Source organism: Nansenia antarctica, assembly GCF_963989245.1.
Source record: "Nansenia antarctica genome assembly, chromosome: 1".
Taxonomy (NCBI): Eukaryota; Metazoa; Chordata; class Actinopteri; order Argentiniformes; family Microstomatidae; genus Nansenia; species Nansenia antarctica.
The window spans coordinates 4,676,065-4,699,398 of record NC_137674.1 but is presented as its reverse complement, the minus strand read 5'-3'; the positions used below and the strand labels follow the sequence as shown (position 1 = coordinate 4,699,398).

General features: G+C 45.5%; 1 protein-coding gene across 1 annotated transcript in view; it reads right to left on the bottom strand.

Annotated features, from left to right (window-relative positions):
• Positions 1 to 4,026: 4,026 nt before the first annotated feature.
• Positions 4,027 to 23,334, bottom strand: part of sptlc3 (serine palmitoyltransferase, long chain base subunit 3) — a gene marked incomplete at its 5' end in the record, with an annotated part of 34,650 nt that continues 15,342 nt past the window's right edge. The window contains 8 exons of the mRNA XM_080550209.1: positions 4,027 to 4,576; positions 4,701 to 4,830; positions 6,538 to 6,673; positions 9,372 to 9,498; positions 13,793 to 14,012; positions 15,796 to 15,901; positions 20,135 to 20,228; positions 21,594 to 21,718. Of these exons, the coding sequence (XP_080406335.1) occupies positions 4,463 to 4,576; positions 4,701 to 4,830; positions 6,538 to 6,673; positions 9,372 to 9,498; positions 13,793 to 14,012; positions 15,796 to 15,901; positions 20,135 to 20,228; positions 21,594 to 21,718 (1,052 nt within the window). The 3' untranslated portion in view covers positions 4,027 to 4,462. The remainder of the gene's footprint in view (positions 4,577 to 4,700; positions 4,831 to 6,537; positions 6,674 to 9,371; positions 9,499 to 13,792; positions 14,013 to 15,795; positions 15,902 to 20,134; positions 20,229 to 21,593; positions 21,719 to 23,334) is intronic.

Genomic DNA, 23,334 nt, shown 5'->3' with positions numbered 1-23,334 from the left:
CACCCGGCCGGTCTGAGGGGTCTTCGGGGGTCCCACACCACCGCCGCCTCCTCCTCCCGCCGCAGAACCTCCGACCTCCGGATCCGCTGCGGACGAGGAGACGCAACACCCCTTCGGAGCCACTTCGGTGGATTCAGGAGAACAATTTTAAGGGGAAAAAAGGGGGTTGGAGAACCCAAATCTCTTGAGAACCCAAATCTGTCAAAGTGAAGCCTGGGGGGCCAAGACAGTGTCTCAGTTCTGTTTAGGACTCGTTCCCTTTGAATGACTGACCTCTTTAGAGAACAAACTTCAGTGGGCTCGATTCAATGCAAAAAAGATGGTTAAAACGGTACCACGTTTAAAGTCCATGCATTCACCGAATCCTCTGCGACTCACTGGAGGACTTCACTCTGTTGGCTCTGTCGATTATAAAAAAGTTATTTCTTCAAAAAACAATACAAGGGCGAGTGTCTCCAAAACTCAAACTGCCCAGGGGATAAGTTGCATTAATTGCGGCACTGCTCCTCCGGAACGCGCAATGTTATTCCTCCTAAGTTATACGGACTCTGTATCTCTCGTTGCATTTCTCTGGAGAAGTAGGCTATTTCTCCTCGATTAAGAGACTTGCAGCCCGGTAGCAGCCCCGTGATGTCCCCGCCGCATTTCTCTCCCCAGTTTGCCCAAAAATAAAAAAACAGCTTCACAATGTGAATCTCCTCTTATCCTTCCATCTGCTCCGCGGTGCGACGCACTCCGTGACTTGGCCACATTCTCCAGTGTGCAATGTGCATTACCTGGGCATCTCCAAAAATCCTACACAGTAGTAATTGAATCGTGCCCCCTAATAATTGTGTTTTTTAGAAGGACGGCTACCATTCAGTCAAGTGTAGTGGATGAGATCCCCCCCCCAAAATGATCTACTTGGAAGAGTTCTCCTTCTTGAGCGCAACAATGTTCCATCCAAACGAGAGAGTCATGCTTGGACCTTGGACATTCTTGGACCGGACCATGTGGAGGTCTACCTTACCCTTCCCGTGCCCAAGTAGTGTACCAAACGGAGGGTCCTGGCTCAGTCACACACGCTGTTTCTCCTCTCGCAGTGCAGCTTTGAAGTGTTTCTATCCGCCCCTCTCTCTGCTGGTTTGCTGTCAGGACCCCCTCCCCCTATTCTTAACCCTTCCACCCCTTTCAGTGCCCCGCCAAGTCACCATGGCGCGAATCACTGCAGCACGTTTTCTCTCATGCATAATATTCTGGACGGGAAGTAAGTGTGTTACAACCTGTTGAAAAAGAATAACAATAACAATGTTCAGAAAAAACATGATTCTTTCTTTCAACATGATAAGATATGAATGAAAGCTTTATTTCGAACATGTGAAAAAAGAAATAGTTATAACAACAAAAAACAAAACAAAAACAAGAAAAAACTAAACAAAACAAAAAACACAAGATAAGACCAAAAAAAAAGTTCCTTCAAAAACAGAAGCGGACGCCCTTCTGAAATGCCACATTAAAACGCACAATGTGCCCATACTGAGCGCGGCTTAGGTGACACACACACTACCGCCCATTTCGATGAGTTACTATTTGCATATGAAGGCTCCTGTCCGGACTCTTGTGATTGACACATTATCACGACATGTGTGGTGCCTGGCTGCCACCCCCAGTAAGACAAACGGTGCATGGAAAGTCTGATCACCCTTTTAGCACTTTGTTTATTGGCCTGCTTCAAAGGACCAGATAGCAGTGTCAGGTTATGCACCCAGGAGGATAAGTCTACTTAATGGGGCAAATGGTTGTTCCCACTAGGCTACTTACTGAATTACTGTCTGTCACTGAGGGACACAAGACTTCACTTCATGAAGCAGCACGAATATGCCTCGTCTAGATACAGTTCAATTCCACATCACGGTTTGTTGTTATTTTATCCTTGAGGCCGAATAAAAAGGAGACAGAGACACCTGCACCGTGGTCTTCTCTGACTTGCCCCCACTGACCTCTCAGTTTGCAATCTCTTCCAGAATATTCAGGAAATCCAGGACTATACTCTCTCTGATTAACTCTAAACCAACCCTCCTCAAATAGTTCTTGCCCAACCACTTTTGGCTGTTCAGAATTGTAGGCTGTTCAGGCAGTCTTTCAGCACACTGTGACTGGAATCCTATGCAAGCGATTTTTTTTACAATGTGATCAGACATACACCCTTCGCATATTGCATAGTGGGTCATTGCTGTTTTCCCAGGTCTAATTTATGAGGGGAAAGACAGGAGTTTTCGATACCAGTCCTCCAAATACATCCCACCCGCACTTACTTGATAGTTCCCTCATCTTGATATTCGGCCACACGCAAATACTTGCCCCAGCGAACAGCGTTCTCCTCTCTTTAGGCAGAGCACAGCTGTCTCAAACGTGTAAAGCTGCCCTTAGTCTGCTACTTCACCTCCAAAATCGTCATAAAGGAGAAATCGAAAACAGAGAATCTGCAGCCTTGGACACACTGCAACTTCAAAGCTGGGGCTACCAGAGGATCCCCTCCAGAATAGCAGCCACATGCCATTTCAATAAGTGCATGTGCACAGATCTGCAGTTCAAAAGAGCAGTGCAGGAGGGTTCGAGGGGCCTCGCCACCGAAAGTCTGGCTGGACAGATGTTGCAGAGAAACCTTGCAGACCACTCGCCATTTCTATTAGAATTGAGCCCCGTTAGGAGAGGTGGTGTGGGGAGGGAATTTAGCAGGACATCTGTTTTCCAGACCTGTCAGCTCCCCAGACGTCGAGGGGGCTAACTAATGGGAGGGCAAGAATCAAAGTGTGTTGAACAGTAAGGCAGGCAAGGCCTGGTCTCTGTCCTGGACCTACTGTACTGTAGACCACTGTGTGCCTTCCTCTCTCACGTTTAGATTTTCACTCTGCAATTACCAGAAATTAGCAAACTTCTAAAAATACATCTACTTTGTTGTTTTTGTTTAGAGTACCAGTCAAAGGTTTTGTCTGGTACTGTATATAAGATAATATATATATATATATATATATATATAGAACAGTCCATAAAAAAAGCCAATGTGAATATTACTTTCCCCAGAATGAGGGTAGCCCTGCTCTAGGCTTGGTGACCTTGTGACTCCTGTCAAAGCTGTTTTCATTAGTGCAGGAGGATGTGTCAGTGAGGTCATTAGCCACAGTCCTGTGGCTAAACTATGGGTCCAGGTTTAGTGGGGACAGATCTTTACAGGACTGGGTTATACACAGGGACTTTTTGGCTGAAATTGAATAATAAAAGTATAAAGTCGATCTTTGCATGTATTTATCCTAAAACATTTTGCAGTGGGACATGGGCTACTGAGTTTCATCAATAGTGAAGCATTTTGTCTTCTCTAGTCTGGTAAAAATTCAATCACTATGTTGTTAATGTGATGGAAAATACACAAACATTTTATCGTCCCGTGGGCAAAACAAGTGCAGACTAGACTCAATCTGACACGTTGTGAAATATTTTTCATCCGCCTAGATTCCTTCCTGTTAATCAAACGATTACTCCATACCAAGAGAATTTGGAGTTCTGTGCTAATTGCTAGGTTAGGTTACTGTTGGCTCAGGTGATGCATACTCTGAATGCTTAGCTTCACAAAACTCAGACACTGTATGAGAGAACAGCACCTCTTTAAAAAAGTACAACGATTAAGCTGCTAAGACCGAGTCTCAGGAGTCTTGCCACAGAACAAGCGAAAACATCTATTTTCTTGTGAGCATGAGCTTGAGGTTTAATTGCCTGGCAGAGAGGTAATCGCTACATGATCTATTACTTATGAAAGCAATATCGCTGTCTATAGAGATGAGTTCTACAGCAACAAATGCAGAGCACTCCAAAATACAACCGTTTGTTTATTGATCCGACTACAGTGTTTGCAGTCATTTTTATTCGAACAATCCCTCAATCCTATCTGGCATGGAGACAAAAATGCACGAAGTTTTGGAGGGTGCACACACTGACCAAAGCCAGTATAAGCTGCACCAGTTCAGTATCTGTACAACAGAGGAGGCTGGTGGTGGTAGAAATCAGAGGATGGGCACATTGTAATGCATGGAATGGAATATGCAATGTGTTTTGATACCATTCCCTATTCCATTCCATGCATTTACAACAAGCCTGTCCTCCGGTTTGCCTCAACTAGCCTCCCCTGCTAAACAACCAAAACAGTGGAGTCTCGACATAAGAACATTTAATAAACAAATAATAAACGCAGAACTTCATCTGGCTTTGTCTTTCATATAATCCTTTCGTATAAGTCAAGTACATTTGGTTTGTACAACATTATGAAACATAAGAGCTCTTCATATACAGGACACGCTAATATAAACACATATACATGTACAGAGCAGCTGCCAAACACTTGGCACTGGACTGCCTTTCTTGTTATCTGAGGCAGATATGGGACTCTGGCAGGGGGGACATCTCTCTCGCCACGCACGGGACCATGGTTTCAGCTGTCCAGCTCAAAGTCTGTCTCGTCGTCAAGTTCTGGACGAGGCGAATATTTCCGACGAGAGAACTTCAGACACAGGTCATCGCCTACTTCGTTCAGATCCTGCAGAACCTGCGGGAGGATAACGAGAGGATGTTAGAAGACGTCAGATCAAGACTTCTAGAGAAGGAGAGAAACAGGTCCTGCACTGTGTGCGTGCATGTGTGTGTGTGTGTGTGTGTGAACTCAGTCTCACCTGGTCCAGCATGGCCCTGGAATGTGCTGCAGACACACAGAATCTTGCCCGTGCCTCTGCGATGGGCGTGGCCGGGAATCCTACCACCACCACACCGATCTTCCTCTTCAGCATGGCACGGGAGAAGGCCCTGAAGAACAAACAGACACCCTGACTATTACAGATGGACAATGATGGTGCACCCTGACTTTGTAGCACAGGACCGAGTGGGTTATCTTCTTTGTTTGGACGGTTAAAGGTTATGTAAACATTATGTCAGCGGGCATTGGAACATCTTTCTTTATTATGTGTCTTTGGGAGGCAGTAACTGGACTGCACACCCTTTTGCTGACAAACAGCCATTTCCCCCCAAGCAATCAGACTCCTGGAGAAATACACTGGAAGAATACAAAAGACTGCTGCCACCCTGCCACCCCCTAACCAACCCCACGTAAACATGTATATATTACAGTAACTACTAACTACTGCACACTACTGGATCACTTATACGTATACCATTGGACTAATTTACTACCGTACTGTATTGTATTATATTGCATATCAGGGGGTAGTGGTGGTCTAGTGGATAGTGAGTTGGAATTGTAATTGTAAGTCGCTTTGGATTAAAAGCGTCTGCTAAATGGCAAAATTAAAAATAAATAAATAAATAAATAAATAAATTAATTATATCATATCATCGTACTCACACACTATCGCAGCCACTGTAAAATCCATCACTTTATTACTGTATCAATGTAGGGTTACTTTTTTTTGTGTGTTACTTACTTACCGTACATTAATTATTATTATTATTGTGTTTTTTCAATCTGAATGCTGTAATGTCAGTGTTGAGGAACCAAAGCCAACGAATTTTACTCCTGTGTACTTGTACAGTAAGATGTAATAAAAGCGATTCTGATTCTGATTTTGAGAGGCACTGTGGTAACAAAGCAGGCGATGGCCAGAATAAAGAGCCAAAGTCTCCGTTTCTAATCTTATCCAAGCTAACTCTCTCAACCCTACAACACAACTGCATGGCGACTCCACAAGGCTCCATCAATTTGCAGCCTAGGCCCTTAACTACCTGTTAGCTCTCCTCACTCAGGAAAGAGAGAAATACTTTGTGAATACAGCAGAGCGTGAGCAGACATATAAACACAGAGAGAGAGAGAGAGAGAGAGAGAGAGAGAGAGAGAGAGGCGGAAAGTGAAAGAGGAGGCTGGTGGCGAGGGATAGAGAAAGAGGGGAGTAGATCAACAGGGAAACAGAGAGTGGACAGAGCGGAGTGGGGAGAGACGGCCTCTAGATTGTTTTTCACTGTGGGGCTAAGACTGCAGCAGAGCTAGGGCATAGTGGAAGCTTAGTTACAAAGGCCTCACAGCTGCCAGGCCCTTTGTTAGCCTGCCAGAAGGCTGTTATCTTTGGAAGCGTCTGAAGCGGCTGTGTGTGGATGAGCCTCACATGGCACATTTTTTTACACCACTGATTCATGGAGCATCTGGAATATCTAGCATGGCCGCCGTCCAAAGTCATTCTGCGGAGATACACGTTGATCATCTTGTGATGTCCAGTGAGTACCTCGGTTTTGCTCGTTAGACACGTGTTGTCAGTAATTGCTGTTGCTCAATCAGTGTAAACAACAGGGTGGTGGAGAGTAGACCGGAGTGTCTTAGTAAACATCTTTTTAACAGAAAAATAAAACGGAATGTCCCCAGAAAGCAATAGAAATGGAAAAACCCACACACACAAAAGAACTCATCCAAACAGATAAGTGGACAGGGCCCAGTCTCTCTCGTTCCAATCTTTGTGTGTCACTAGTTGAAGGTCCTCGGTCATTGCCTAGGGGTCTCATACTTACACCACTTTGCCAGGCATGTAGAGCAATATAGGGACCACGGGGGAGTCGTCACTGCCGTAGATGATGAAGCCCATCTTCTGTAGTCCACTTCTGAAGTACCGGGTGTTCTCTGCTAACTGCTGAACCCTGGCTTTGCCTACAACGGGAGACAAGGAAGCTGGTTTACATATATAGTATAACTGTTACTTACTTGTTATTTTAGCTTGTGTGTGTCCCCACTCTATTCCTAACTATTGGAGATAAATGCATGTTACATCAGAGTCGGCGGCATGCACAGTGGGATCTAACAGCAAAGCTGAGCAGAGCACAGTGTGCCACATTCCATACAGGGTATTACTGACAGTACTGGAGGCACAAAATAGATTAAAAACCCTCTCTATAGATCCTAAATTATTTGTGTCAGCCAAGGCAACAGGTTTTTAAACCCTGTAATGAGCACCCTGCCATATGGCCAGCTAACATAAACCAGCTCAGAGAAAGAGAAAGAGAGAAAGAAGAGAGAGAGAGACAGAGCGAGCATGTCATGGTGGGAATGACAAGGGCTGCTTGCTCTGGTAAAGTGCGGCAGAGAAACGTATCAGATCCTGTACAGCTCCTAGCGAGGGACCCACCAGGGGCTCCACACCTAGGAGAGACATCCAGAGTGCTCGCGTGCCCTCAACGAGCATCTACCGTTGTGTGATGTCCCCTGGAGAGGCTTGTGGCTCCACCTGGGCCTCCACTCTGGACTTCCGTCCGTGATTACAGTTGCTGCAGTAACAGATGTTTTCATTTTGTTGGCCTGATGGCCTGGTGTACGGCGCACTCGCGTATTGCCAAGTCTATAAGGCTCGCAAATAGGATACGATGGATTTCGCACACAAAAAAGCCGGACCATGGATTGCCTCTGGAGCGCGGCCATTGGGGGGAAACCCAATCCAAACAGTGCTTAAGTATTATGTCCATTTCACATAAAAATGATCTGAGACAAATCAATAGCAGCACACAGCGGCCGGGGCTCCTGACCCCCTGGGCTCCCTAATGATGTGGAGGACTGGGGAGCCAGGCAGCTCCATCGCAACGCTGCTTGGCACAACCAGCCTTGGAAGCATACACACTGTTTCCCCCTGATTACCTGGGAAAAGATTGGCAGCTTTTTCAAAGGGGTGTGAGAGACCTGTTTAAGCCGCCTTATCTCAGCAGAAAGCAGAAACAAACACTTCAACATCTGCCAAAAGCCCCGTTATGTAAACCGCATCTCAACAAGAGTAGAAGGCAGAGGTCAGGGGATTTTTTTGCAATATGCTGGAGCAGGATCTGAAGTTTACCAGCACTTGAGGTTGCGATGGCTGTTCAGATGGTCTTTCTGTATTCTATTTCATTTGTTATTCATGCATATCAACTAGCTGCTACACAGGCAACCGCTACACGTACAGTAGACAGCAGTACAGTTCAGTTATAGACAGAACATTTATTATACAAAAAAAAAACTAAAACAACTAAATAAATATTCAAGAACATATATTTAAAAAATAAATAAATTAAACAATAAAATAATAATACAATAAAAAAGGTCTCTCTCTCTCTCAAAGACCAACGACTGGCATCATTATTACAATCGAGTATACAAATCAGTCCGTCTTGAAACCCCTCTACAGTGTTATCTACATTTGCCACGCATGAACTGGCTAACATGATTAATTTGCGTTCTTTTTTTAAAGGTTTCCAGATTAATCGCGAGCGTTAACACATTAACATTGACAGCCCTAAAGAGAACTCTCTGGGTTCTATTAAATAAAGTAGTTGGCAAGTATTGTTTCCTATTGCAAACCACAAAGCTAGACACAGTTTGTGTGATATATAGATTGACTGTGGTTGACAAATCTAGCAATCACCTCCAGTATTTGTACAAATAAATTGGGTTAGAAATTGACCTCTCAATCCACAGCATTCTCCTGTAACCTCATAACGGCCACTGAGAAGTCATGTTCAACACCGCCCTTCCCCGTCTGGGAAGAGCAAATACGTCTGGCTGTGCTCCCTCCTATCTGTCAGATGGGTCAGAACTGATTTCCACACAACAAACAGCTGTTTTCCTGCGATGCGTCAAACATTAAGTATCTCTCCTCTCAGAGCCTCCTCTCAGAGTAGGGCAAGCCATCACTGCACACTGTAAGCCCTGCCGCTGACCTCTCGCACATCTATACACCGCTGGACATGTCCCCCCCAACACCCATACTGACTTATAGACTGCAATCAACACAAGTATAGCATATTACATAAATGTGTCTTTACTATTTTTAATATAGTATGGAAGTTAACTATATGAACTCCTCTCCAGCAAGACCATGTGCACTGCGTACTACATTTCCTGGCATATGGCACACACTCTCTTAACTCCAAACGGACATACCTCAGTAAAAAAACGGTGCCTTCCATATGAAGCGCGAGACAAGTTAATGAATGCATCGCCTCAGTGTCTGAAGCCATTACGACAGAGACTGTTCAGAGACACAGGTCTCCTCCTTGCGCATGAGAAAGTGATCCCCCCCCCCCCCCCACGGCAGGGTCACGTGTGTGGAGCGACTGCACATCCTCTCCTCCCAGAACCAGACCCCCATAATCGCTAGCACATTTCCTGCCCGGTGCTGTTGTTTGTCTTTCCCTGTAGTGTTGGGCTCCTCGCCTGTAAAGCTAATGTTGGTCTGGCCCTGAGGGATGGGTTATGGGTTATTCCACTGTTTCTATAAAATGTCACCGGTTTTACATTCGTGAAGCAAACAACTGGTGTTATTGGAGAGGATGCGGCCCACGAGGGGGGTGGCGGTGGAGCCATGAATATGACGGATGCTCACCTACTGTGCTTCCGTCCACTCCCATGATGCATTTCATGGCTCTAATGATCTGCTCTGTGACAGGGGGAGACATGGCGGTGGCATAGACAGCACTGTGGGAGTGGCTGCGGAGGTAGTTCACCAGCTCCTGCAACACACGCACACGCACACGCACGCACACGCACGCACACACACACACACACACACACACACACACACACACACACACTTAGGATGAACAAATACATTCATACACTAAGAAGAGGTGGATACATGAAACAAAAACAGAGACGCTGATGTTCAATCCTGTCCTGGTGGAAAAAAACATGAGGAATATTCTCAGGAGAGTAGATTTATTTTGCATAGGAAATGTTAGTATAATTAATATTTGCATTGCTCAGACAAAACAGAAACTCAGCATGCAAACAGCATGCATTAGAATTTGCATTCAGCCACATGAACCATCTCTTCTGAGATTTTCCAGTTTTGCAATGGATGATTATAATCCAAAACCGCTTATCCTGTGTGTTAACACAACACGTTATTTTAATTCCATCAGGTATGTATGGAGTGTGAACATGCAGTTATCCAAATGTACCACTAGAGAGTGCTCATACTGTCAACACCTGAGAGGCAATTAAAACTAAACTGCTTCTCTATTTAATTTCTTCATCAGTCAAGCCGTGGATGCAAACCGTGAATACAAGGGCTTGTCCTGGTCTGAACATAGAGGGCAGGGCGTCAGTAGACTAATTTGAGAAAGAGCATGCCTAATGGTAAAGTGAGCCAGGATCGGGACTGTCATGGTCATTATTCCTAAATGTCAGCGGTAGGTTAAGACTATCAGTGTGACAAGTACAGAGCAGCATACAGGAAACGGGGCTGATTTGGTCACGGCCCCTAAAGCATGTGTGTGTCTGCGGTTTTAGGACTGGGACAGTGATCGTCTGCCAGTCGGTGGCTGGTGTCGTGTCCAGTGGGGGCAGGGGGGGTGATGACACGGAGCCGGAGATGCTGTCTGGCCACCACCATCATCTCCACCATTTCCACCATTTCCACCATTTCCACCCGTTGCCATCTGTCTCCACCAGGTGGCGGCGGTGGCATCCTCAGAGGGATGTGAGGAAGGAGATTTAGGGGGAAATACACAAACCCCAGGAAAAGAACCCTGAAACAACCAAACATCTGCTTTCATTTACGGCCGGGGATTTTCACAGCTTTAGGGCTTCGTGAGCTTTCGGTACGACAGAGGTAAACTGGTTAAGAGAACGTCCCGAAATCTGTCCCACAGCTGGGAAGTAGAGCGTGGACCAGTGGAGGTGTCCATCCTCTCAAACTCAGCCTCCACTCAGCGATACCACTGAAGAGACGGTGCATGCACACAGGCCATCCCTCATAGATAAAGGGTTCTCTTCACAAGGCTGAACTGAATTATAAGGAGTTTGGAGTTCATTCATTACTACTTGCTACTTTTTTCTGGCATGCTTATAAAATACCCTTTATAGTTTAGTTATTTTTTATTACGTATTAGCCTATATGGCTCTTTCTTGTTATATTTATCAGTTATTTTTCTGTTTTTACTATACAAGCATCCAGATATACTGACTCGTTAGCCATTTCTATCTCCTACTACAGATTTCTGATTGTAATCACTATGTCACTTTCCTTCATTATTTTTACCGTGATGGTTTTGACTAACTTAGGTCGTACAACTCTACTTGAGCTAAAAGCCCAGTGAAGCGTAGCAGAATATTTGCTCATTTTAAATCCCTAAAATCTTCTCCAAGAGCGGGGACGATATTACCCCTTATAATCCACCCTGACCAAACAGAGGTTGTTGCAGGCAGACAATCTTTTTAAATATGCGTTGCTTATTTAATGTTCTCTACTCTGCCCACTCCACAGTACAACCTGAGATTGTTATCTCACTCGATGCCGTCTCCCATGGCATCAGTCCGCACAAATAACATCATGTCAGACTATTTCCCTCTTCTCAGAGGGACACGGGACACATCTTTTTGACATAGCCATAGAACCCCTGGCAATCACCTTACGAGCCGAAAACAGAATTGCGGGAATTAGGAGGGGAGACACTACCCATAAGGCATCGCTCTATGCGGATGACCTGCTCTGTTTTGTTTAGAATCCGACTGAGTCTATTCCTGTCCTCTTAGATATGCTACAGACTTTTGGAAATTTCTCAGGTCCTAAATTAACCCTTAACAAAAGCTTACTCTTTCCAATCAACCAGCTGGCTCTAAAAATATGTTAGGACTCCTTCCCTTTTAAAACATAGCGACAGCGCTTCACCTATCTAGGGATCCAGGTTACACATGCATTCAAAGACCTTTCCAAGCAGAACTGCTGGAACGAACTAAACAGGATTCAGCTAAATGGGTGTCTCTACCGATCTCGCTAGCAGGGCGTATTAACTCAAAATGAAAATGACCGTTTCGCAGAGGTTTCTATATCTATTCCAAATTATTCCTGCCTTCTTGCCAATATCTTTTTTCAAACAATTAGACAAACTCATTTCTATTTTTATATTATATGGAATAAAAAGATCCCGTGCATGAGAAAGAGTTAGCTAGAGAGACCGAAATCTGATGGTGGGCTTGGCCTCCCCAACTTCATTCATTACTATCGGACAGCGGATATCTTAAAGTGTGTGTGTTGGGTATCCACTTTTGAAGAAAACTAAAACTGGTCTATTATGGAAATGCAGTCCAGTCTCACAACTTCAATGTTGACAATGTGTCTAACGAGCTCCCCTCTGCCTATTAAGCCTTCCACTTTTATCCTGAAACCCGTTGTTAAATCGTCCCTGTAAATATGGTATTTGAAAATCTGAAAATAGTTAGAAAATAGTAAAAAAAATAATATATATAATAATAATAATAATAATAATAATAATAAATACAAATTATGTCATTGCTTTCCAGAACACATCTGTCTAAACTTTTGTTGGTGAACCTGAATCCATTTAATGTATGATTCAGGGATTTTGCCACAACAACAAATACATTCTAATCAAAAAGGCTCTCTCTCTTATCCTCCCAGCAGTTTACTATACCCAGCTTTAAAAGGAGGCAGCATGTTATTACTTCAAACATTACGATGCTTGTTAAAGGTCTGTGAAATACATTTGGACTGAGTGTTGAAGTCTGTCTCCAGACCAGAATGTAATGTTGTGTAACTCAGTGAGTTGCTGGTAGTATTGTTGTGGCTATCCTGCCTGAAGCCCTAGCTAGGACCTAGTTTCTGTTGAAAACAAATCTGCTTGAAAACAATGGCTGTCAATCTCCATTGGGAGGGGTTGAAACTTCTCTGCAAGGTATATAAGTCCCTACTCAGCTTTGAGTAAAACTAAATACATTTGGACTGAGTGATGCGGTCTGTCTGGTCATTAACTGATCATTAGGTGGGAGGGGCAACCCTGCTAAGTCATCAGCAATTACAGAATGTGCACTTCCATCCTGACCTGACGGTCAGACAGCGCCAGCCTCTGTGACAGCCTCCTGACACACAGACGAAGGAGTCAATCTGTGGAGTCCATCAAGGAAGGCCTGAGAGGAAGGCCAAACTACTAAGTATTTTTTATTCTATTTCATTATTTAGTCAATACTGTGAGTGTATTGAGCGCACCATGTATTGCCCACAAACCCTCTATCTATCTCTATACCGGCAAATATCCTGATGTGCTTTCTCCACATTCCTTTCACTCTGCCTGAATGCTCCTGGAGCAAACTCCCTGAAGAAATCAAACAGGCCCAAACCCTACACATATTTAAAACTAAGCTTAACAACCTTCATGTTTTGCAGCACACAGATTAAGGTCTAAAATGTCAATCTGGAGCTCAGTTCCAATGTTCTCCACTAGAAGGGGCTGGCGCACTGCCAGCGTTACTTTCTTATTAAGACAGAACCGTGGTGGACCAACATGAAGCGAGGAAGGGCTTACGCCTCTTTTAAAAAAAAATCAATTGGTGATGTAGTTATGTACTAAAGTGACCTATTTAATGGAGTCATAAGGAATTACAAAGGCTCTGATACACAGAGTTGGGAACATCTGTTGGACACATGGGAGGCTATGGGGACTGGTTGAGACTGAGAAGCTCTCCCTCCATGCTTACGGGAGGAGAAGACCCTGGTCAAACAGCAGAGATACCTGCCTGACTGGGGAAACTAAACAGCAGTGAGGGCTTTAGGATACAATAGAAGGTGAGCAGGTCCATCTGTGAGGTATACGATTTAAGCGCACACCTCCTGTACCACAGTACTGCATCGACAAATAAACTGGTTCGGATCTAAGAGAAGTGCTGAGAGAACAGGAGTGATAGCTGTAATGGGGAGATGTAGAACAGAGATATAGCAGTATACGGGGGTACAAGTAAAGTCATAAGAACAGGGGTTTAAAAAAAAGTGATTGATTACCGTCATACCTTGTTCCCTGCGATGTAGCCGCCGGCTGCCCCGAAGCTCTTAGTGAAGGTGCCCATCATCACGTCCACGTCGGCCGGGTCCAGCCCAAAGAGCTCGGTCACGCCCCTCCCCGTGGCGCCCACGGCGCCGATACTGTGCGCCTCGTCCAGGTACAGGTAGGCTTTATACTTTTTTTTGAGAGCCACGATCTCAGGCAGACGCACCACAGAGCCTTCCATACTGGAGTGGGGGGGAAGCGGGACGCAGGAACACAGATTATTGAATCGTACATCTTACGCAATACAGGAGCAGACATGTGACATTTTTAGACATTTTAGCGTGTAAAAAAACAACAAAAAAACCCTCAAGTACAGGAAAACATGGACACACAAGTCAAAAGGCACTGCACACGTACTCACAGATTACATTACATAACCTCACATGCCCTATCATCACCCAGGAATCCTCAAAGCCCCGCCCCGCCCCCCCTATTTTCCTCCCACCTCTCCCGCCTTCATTCCTCCCATCCGAGGACGCCCTTTTAAGGGCAGATGTAAGCAGAATGTGTGTATTGTTGGGGAGGGAGGGAGGGCGCGTTCCCAGACCTGCTATCCCAACTTTGATGGAGCACCTCTCCACTTCATGTAAACCAGAATGACACCAGACAGGACTTCTTTAAGACTTATGTGGACTTCAAAGAAAAAGGGACTGATCCCTCCACTCTTTATCCAGACCTTTTGATGTCTCAGGAGAGGGGGTGTGGACCGGAGCATAGTCCTTGACTTCAAGACTTTTCTATACCCCACCCCCCCCATCTCTAATTTGTTGGAAATCCTCTCATTAGAGCAGCTTTGCAAATAATGGTTTGAAGTCATTTTAATCGACAAATGTATTTAGGTGGAACTAAACGGATGACCACATTAAACACTTTCATAGGCATTTGTTGATAAGACTTCAACGTTATCCGTATACTCCACCACAGACCAATATTCTGATTGGTATTGGTAGGGCATATCTGCCCAAACAATAGCACAGACATAATCAACATTCTAGATTGAAAGATGAGAGTTCCAGTGGGAGTATGGGAGAGAAGAAAACTAAATTAAAAAGAACGAGTGGAATGAGTTTGTGGATGAACAAGAGAGGCAGGGAGAGGGAGGGAGGGAGGGAGAGGGAGGGAGAGGGAGGGAGAGGGAGGGAGGGAGAGGGAGGGAGGGAGGGAGGGAGGGAGAGGGAGGGAGGGAGAGGGAGGGAGAGGGAGGGAGGGAGGGAGGGAGGGAGAGGGAGGGAGGGAGGGAGAGGGAGGGAGGGAGGGAGGGAGAGGGAGGGAGGGAGGGAGAGGGAGGGAGAGAGGGAGGGAGGGAGGGAGGGAGAGAGGGAGGGAGGGAGGGAGGGAGAGAGGGAGGGAGGGAGGGAGAGAGGGAGGGAGGGAGGGAGAGGGAGGGAGGGAGGGAGGGAGGGAGGGAGGGAGGGGGAGAACGAGGTTGGAATAAACAGTCTTGGTTGCAGGTGTAGCAGAGTCAATCTCTGTGGCTCCATTTGGCTGTGATTTGTAGCAAATGAGCAGGTGGAGAGGGTCACGGAGGCTGTAGATTGCTCTTTGCCAGGAGGGAGACAGAATCTACCTCCTCCAGTAATCAAACAGGACCAGACCCCCGAAAGCACTTACAGTACTCTCACTCCTCACCCTGCAGAAACGGCTCTCTCTCCCACAATCACACGCCCACACGCAAAAACACACGCACACACTCACACGCACACGCACACACACCTAATTATTCCATGATACAGACGGAAAGCACTGCAAATGGAGGCCATTACAGAGAGCCTGATACACCGTCCGAGAACTCCTCCTCAGGTTACTGAAAAGGATTCCTGACTGAGAGGGCTCTGATCCCTGGCTCCGCAAAGATAGACTAACATCGTCTAAAGAGCTGCACCGATATAACCCTGTGGTGGTTAGAGAGATAGATTAAACAGATAGCGGCCACAGAGTCGTGTAGCTGTAGAGGCTGCGGCTGACCTGTAGATGCCCTCCACCATGATGAGGATCTTCTTCCAGGGCCGGTGGGTCCGGGGCTGGCCAGAACACACGGCTTCTCTCAGCAGTCTCTCCAGGCTCTGCATGTCTAGGACAGACAGACACACAGACAGTCAGACGGGCAGGCAGGCAGACAGGCAGGCAGACAGGCAGGCAGATAGACACACAGACAGGCAGGCAGACAGACAGACAGACAGGCAGGCAGGCAGGCAGGGAGACAGACAGACAGCAGACAGGCAGGCAGATAGACACACAGACAGGCAGGCAGGCAGACAGACAGACAGGCAGGGAGACATACAGACAGACAGACAGCAGACAGACAGACAGGCAGGCAGGCAGACAGACACACAGACAGGCAGGCAGGCAGGCAGACAGACACACAGACAGGCAGACAGACAGACAGGCAGGCAGACAGACAGACAGACAGACAGGCAGACAGTCAGTCAGTCAGGCAGGCAGGCAGACAGACACACAGACAGGCAGGCAGGGAGACAGACAGCAGACAGACAGGCAGGCAGACAGGCAGACAGGCAGGCAGGCAGACAGACAGGCAGACAGGCAGACAGACAGACAGACAATCAGTCAGTCAGACAGACAGGCAGGCAGGCAGGCAGTCAGTCAGTCAGGCAGGCAGGCAGACAGACACACAGACAGGCAGGCAGGGAGACAGACAGCAGACAGACAGGCAGGCAGACAGACAGGCAGGCAGGCAGGCAGACAGGCAGACAGGCAGACAGACAGACAGACAATCAGTCAGTCAGACAGACAGGCAGGCAGGCAGGCACAGACAGACAGACCACAAACACACACACACATGCACACGCACACGCACACAAATCTGCTCAGAAAGATTCTCTCCAGTCTACAGTGTAGAAACACGCCCACAGTGCAGGCCAGTGTACTGAGCACACAAAGCACTGCTGTATCTGCCAGCAACACCTTCCACACACTACAAACAGGAAATACCAAAGCAGCATGTGGCTAATGAACACCTGCAATCTGTACCAGATAGGATCAGTACGCCGGCTAGAGTAAAGGTCTCTGGAGTGGGGAGTGACTCACAGGGGATACATAATTAAATGCATGCTATAGATGTATATCGATGGCCGAAACGCAAAACCTCTTATCTGCAAAATTCACTTTTTTTTCCACAGACAGCCTGTGCAGCCTTCCTTGTTGTCAAATCAGAAAGTTTGCAGATAGGAGGTTTTGCGTTTTTGCGTCATCGATATATATACATTTACAATGACAGCACTATGCCGGACCCCGTAACTAGGGTTTGTTTTGGGGTGATTACAATATTCTGGTTACCGGTAAATACAGCAGCAGATTGCAAAGTACTGCCAATAGATGGCAGTATTGAATAACGGTAGTCATTGAATGAGAACGCATTCTGACTAGAATCTGGACACGTAGAGGTGCATGAGATGATACTTTGATAAAACCACAAACACTGAAAACATGCACTTTCATAAAAAGTAAATAAAATAACAAATGTTAATTCCACACATACATTTGTCCTGGGACGTAATATAATTACATTTCACTGAGAGTCAGTGATTCAAGACCTGATTACAGATCAGATGATTGCATCCGACTAGGTTGTGTGTCCTAGTTTATGACCAAGATAGGAACTTACATTTTGTTCAAAATCATTTCTTTTAAGTTAAACAGTAGGGAAACACAAAGACTATCTTGTATGTTTAATGCCAAATGTCTTTTCAATTGAATAGACTGGCCTCTCCCAGAATAAACATTGCTGTACAATAGCGAGTTATCTTGTATTGTTCATTGCAATCACCGCTATTATGTAAACCTTTTAGTCAAATCTATGTGGAGCATTACATCACAACACAGACAGAGGCCAAGAAAACGTCAGACAGGTCTTAGAGACTGTGCCCTGTTTCTCTCCCGAAACTATGCTCTCTCAGTAGCGTCCAACAAGTTAAGCCACTCTCTGGCCATGTCCGCCCACCTCAAACCTGCCGCTATAGTATGAGGCTGGGTGGTGGGGCCAGGGTTGCCAGATGGGATTGACAATTTCCAGCCCAACCAGTCTAAAAACCGCCGAATCCACCAAAAACCAGCCCAAAACCTATATTGTCAGAAGATGTATTAGCCTAACCATAGACTTGCAGGCAGGCCATGCCGAGTGTTATGTTCGTCCTTCCACTGGATAACAGACTGGGCGTAGGTTTTGAAAGGCCTCTTTATTACCAAGACGCACTGGCATTCAACAACCATAGCATGCGTTCGTAAATGTCGTAAAACGACCCAATTAGATTTGTAGCAATTAGATTTCAAGTAATTTGATTGGACAAGGGGCATTCCATGTTGATCAAATTTCCAGAGCGAATTTACGAACGCAGCCTAGTACTCAACATACCACTGTGCTTGTGTAACCCGCAATGTATACTGGGAAATTGAGTCATTTACATTGTTGGCGCCTTTATCCTTGATAAGGCGATTTCGTAACTTTCAGGCACTGACATTTTGATACCGCCCAAATACTATTTATTCAGCCCAACCACCCACACGCTTTTCTCCCCGCCCAGTGTGAACAAGAGTAGCCGCGGGAACCCGCCAAATCAGTGGCAACACTGGGTGGGACACACACCTTCACAATTCCCATGGAGCATTTCAGACAGGCCTAATGATGTGTATGAGTAACGCACTGCGATGTTAACCATCTGTTTAGTCTTTTGTCATAATGGCCAGTTCAGTTACATACAGTTGTGTGCTGGAGAAACTTGGAGAGGCTTTATTTGTCTTTCAAGAAACTGACACTGTAGAGTAGACTAGTGTACGGTAGCTCAATCTATCGTAGGGTTGGGCGGATATTCGATATTGTGATATTGTTCTCTTACAGACAATAGTGTTCATGTAAACGTTAGTGTAAATGCTTGACATTCCAGATATGTGCACAACAACAAGTACACCTGCAGTGCTGTGAGAGTGCAGTATCCTGCTGTTTTTGCAAGGCAAAGCACATCTAGCAGTGAAAACACATTGCTTTGTTTCACCAGGCCATTAACAACACCAGCCAGACACTCTACGCAAGTTCATTTTTGCTCACGCTGGCATATCTCCACCACACTTCAGAAATGAATGATACCATCATATACTGAAGTTTTCGAACGCAATATTGTGAATAAGAAACTGTTGATATCAACCAACCCTAGTGTAGTTTGTAGGACGGATGTTCTCCTCCCTATCCCCCTCCCCCACCACCACCACCTCCTCCACCTCCTCCTCCTCCACCTCCTCCTCCGCCTCCTCCTCCTCCACCCCCTCCCCTTCCTCCTTCTCCCCCTCCTCTTCCTCCTCCTCTTCCTCCTCCTCCCCCTCCTCTTCCTACTCCTGTTCCTACTCCTCCTCCTCCTCCTCCTCCTTCTCCTCCTCCTCCTCCTCCTCCTCCTCCTCCTCCTCCTCCTCCTCCTCCCGGGGGGTGGTGGTGGGGGGGGTCAGCTGGAGAGGAGCCTGAGGCCTCCTTCTCCCAGACGCCTGCCCTCTAGGGCTGCTGGGAGGACCCTGAACTGACTCTGCTTGTACCTGTCAGCACACATTTGCAGCCGTCAGATACGTTTATTATCAGATATGCTGTCCTGTCTCCTGTGAGAGGGAGAGATGATGTCTCTAATGCCAAAGCACTGGGCTCTGTTACCATTTAGGTGTTTGTTAGTCGTATCTTTTCTTGGAAAATGAAGATAAAGCATATGTCTGAAATATGAAAGTTAGTTTAATATATTTGTGTTGCGATACTTATACGATACTAGGATATTTGCAGCCGTCAGATATGTTTACACATCAGATATGCTCACTTCTCCTTTCCCCTGTGAGAGGGAGAGATGACGTCTCTAATGCCGAAGCACTGGGCTCAGTTACCCTTTAGGTGTTTGTTAGTTTGACCTTTTCTTGGAAAATGAAGATAAAGCATATGTCTGAAATATGAAAGTTAGTTTAATATATTTGTGTTGCGATACGTGAAGTGCTTCACCAACGCCAGGAAAACTATTTTCAACTTACAGTAAGGGAACATCTATTAAAGGCAAATAATCATAACTGTTAATAATCAGTAACTGTTATGAATTAAATAGTCTTTAGCGTTTAGTCAGACTACTTGTCTCAACCATGTTTCTACCCTAAATCATCTACACACACATACTAGCCTATACATCTTGCACATATGAGTGTATAGTATCTGCAAAGGACATCTACCTGTTGGTTTGACTGACACAGAACAGAAAACACAGAGAGCACAAATCAGAGTCTGAGCAGAGGGGATGAAAGAGAGGCAGTTTTCAATTTCAAATTGACTTACTGTTGTGCTTGTACACTCGGATAGTTGCCCCTGACAACCTGGCTCCCAAGATGAGAGATGTGTGATTCAGCTCGTCACTCAGGATCAGGCAACCCTGTAAAGCAGCATAGACCCAGGGTTACATCAATAGATAATCAACAACTCTACCAATAAACTAAAGAGAGACTTCAATTCTAATCATCCCTTATAGGGTTGACAACACTCATGCATTGACCATGACTCTCACAATTCGGACCACCCCCTCAGAGTCTCACACCAACAAAATCAAAGTGAAATCTCTTACCATGCTACTCACAATCCAAAATACCGTATCATTCATTACATTTGGGAGCGACTAGCACCTGCATGAAGGCGCTACATCTGAAGTGTATGTTTGATAATGATAGGCCGCATTTACACTGCCAGGTTAGAACTCAATTCCCATGTTTTGCTCACATGTAGCACAGATCGGATATGTAACATGAATGTGTAACCAGTAAAAAAAGCACATTGAATCTGATATTCTCAGATCCGATTCAGGCCTCAATCACATGTGGAAATAAATCTGATACGAATCGGATATATCGTTTGGTCCGCTATATCAAATGGCAATATCAACAGATCTCAATCTCACCCACTTCGGAATGTCGGCAACCCTGCCTTCAGTCTCAACACAACGGTATTCAACAACCCTCCTCTGCCCTGTCCCTTGTGTTCCTTAAGCCTCATCAGAAACGCACAGATCTGACAGGAGGGAGCGGAAGCCTTTGCCGTCATTAGGCTGTATGGTTTTAGACTGACAGTGTCTCGATGGCAGGGCCACATATCTTGGCTCGGGGGACATTTTGTCCCTGTGTATACCAGCAGCTGTCACATCGGCTCTACCCAGCCAACCCTTGCCTGGTAAGGCCAGCCCCTGTGGACAGCATCAGTAGACGTGACCAGGCCCCCGTACAAGCTAGTAGCTCGCGGGGCTACTGCACCACTTGAGCTGCCTAAATGACCCCCATCCTCGTCACTTATACCCAAACCCCAGGCCACCTCCCACTTACTCCCGTCCAGTCCAATCAGTGACATCCGTTCTCTGTGTGGCCGACGGTAACCCCTGGCGTCTGTATTAGCTAGGTTAGTGTGCCAACTAAACAGGGCACGGGGCCATCGTAGCCTCCAGTGGTGCTTTCCCTGTCTATGACTGTTGTTGTGGACTACTGTACTTTATGTGTAACCAAAGCCCTCCTCCTGGCTACTGTTATGTTTAATTAGGATTTTAATTAACAGGGGTAGGAAGGGGGTCGCTAGGTACTGAGGTTAGTTGACTGTTATTCTGTGGTACTGTATTTTAATCTGGGCCACCTGTAGGAGGGGACCAAATGCTAAAATAATTATATTAATTTGATCTAGGCTGTGGTACACAATCCCACAGAAGCTGGACTTTGAGACGATCGTGACTCGTGAGTGAGTGAGTGTGTTGAAGACACACCTTGCCAACCAGTGCTGGAATGTTCATGGAGTTGGTGGCAAAGCCCATTCCGAGGATCATGGATGATTCTACGCCAAGGAAGGTTGCAACCAGCTGCTCCAACTCCTCATGGATGCCCAGGTTACCTGACAGACAGAAACAACAATAACAACAGTCAATGAATAAAAAAAGACAATGAATGACTACACACACCATTAGCTGCTACCAAGAGTGACCTCACAGTGTGTGTGTGTGTGTGTGTGTGTGTGTGTGTGTGTGTGTGTGTGTGTGTGTGTGTGTGTGTGCATAATGTTCTTAAGTTGATCAGGTGTTTTGAATGAGGTGTGTCACTAAGAGCAGAAGAAAGAAGGAACAGGGTTGATGCTTCGTACCAGACATCTTGAGCTGTCAGGTTAAACTTTACATACCGCTGACTTTCTAGGAGGCCATAAAATGAAAATAAAAGGTGAAATAATCCTTCGCATTACCAGTAATATGTAGGGTTGATGCAAGCTAAACAAACAGCTTCACAGCACCATTCCACACCGAAGTAGTTATATAACCATAACCCAATCTGACAGTTCTGACATGCCTGAATTCATTTTGAAAATTCATCAAATTGCAATTTGCTCCTGACATAGTGTTTTTAAAGCTGGGGGTTTATGCCATCTCTGGGGTGCTTTCAGACCTGTCCTCTGAGCCAGCTGATAAAAAAAGAATGACTAGTCTAATTGTGAGCCACAGTTCTTTTGTATATATACTGTATATATATATATATATATATATATATATATACTGTATATACAAAAGTATATATGGACAAAAGTATTAGGAGACACCTGAACATCACACCCATATGTGCTTGTTGAACTCATTCCAAAACCACGGGCATTAATATGGAGTTGGTCCCACCTTTGCTGCTATAACAGCTTCCACTCTTCGGGGAAGACTTTCTACTAGATTTAGAATATGGTTACAGGGATTTGCTCCCATTCAGCCACAAGAGCATTACTGAGGTCAGGCACTGATGTTGGGCGAGGAGGACTGGCTCACAGTCGGCGTTCTAATTCATCCCAAAGGTGTTGGATGGGGTTGAGGTCAGAGCTCTGTGTGCAGGCCAGTCAGGTTCTCCCAGACCAAACTCGGCAAACTGTCATTATGGACCTCACTTTGTACATGGGGGCATTGTCATGAGTGTGCATAAAACGGAGGCTTTTCCACGTAATTTAAATTCCAGGGAATGGAATGAAGTGAATTATATTTCGCATTGTGTACAATAAATTGAAATATTACCGCTCACATAATATATTTGAACATATAATCTAACTGTACATATTGTATCCATCGTCCTAACTGTACATATCTTCGCCCTTGTTCTGTACATATCACACTGTACATATATCATTACTGTACATATCATATTGCCATTCATGCACATGTATTGACTTTTTATATTCATATTCATTGCACGTATACTGTTATACTAATTTACTTAGACTCACTGTGATAGCCTACTACACCATGCACTGTCCATACATGCATGGCTTATACACTAGGCACTATTTGCATCTGGTTAGATGCCTGCATTTCGTTATCTCTGTACTAGTACTCTGCCAATGACAATAAAGTTGAATCTAATCTGATGAAGAGTTCACTGGAGTGCACAGATAAAAACCTGATTTAGGATAATAAATACAAACGGAGATATCTGCTTTTGCAAACCCCCCCCCTCAAATACGTTGTAGTTTAATCAGGAATCATA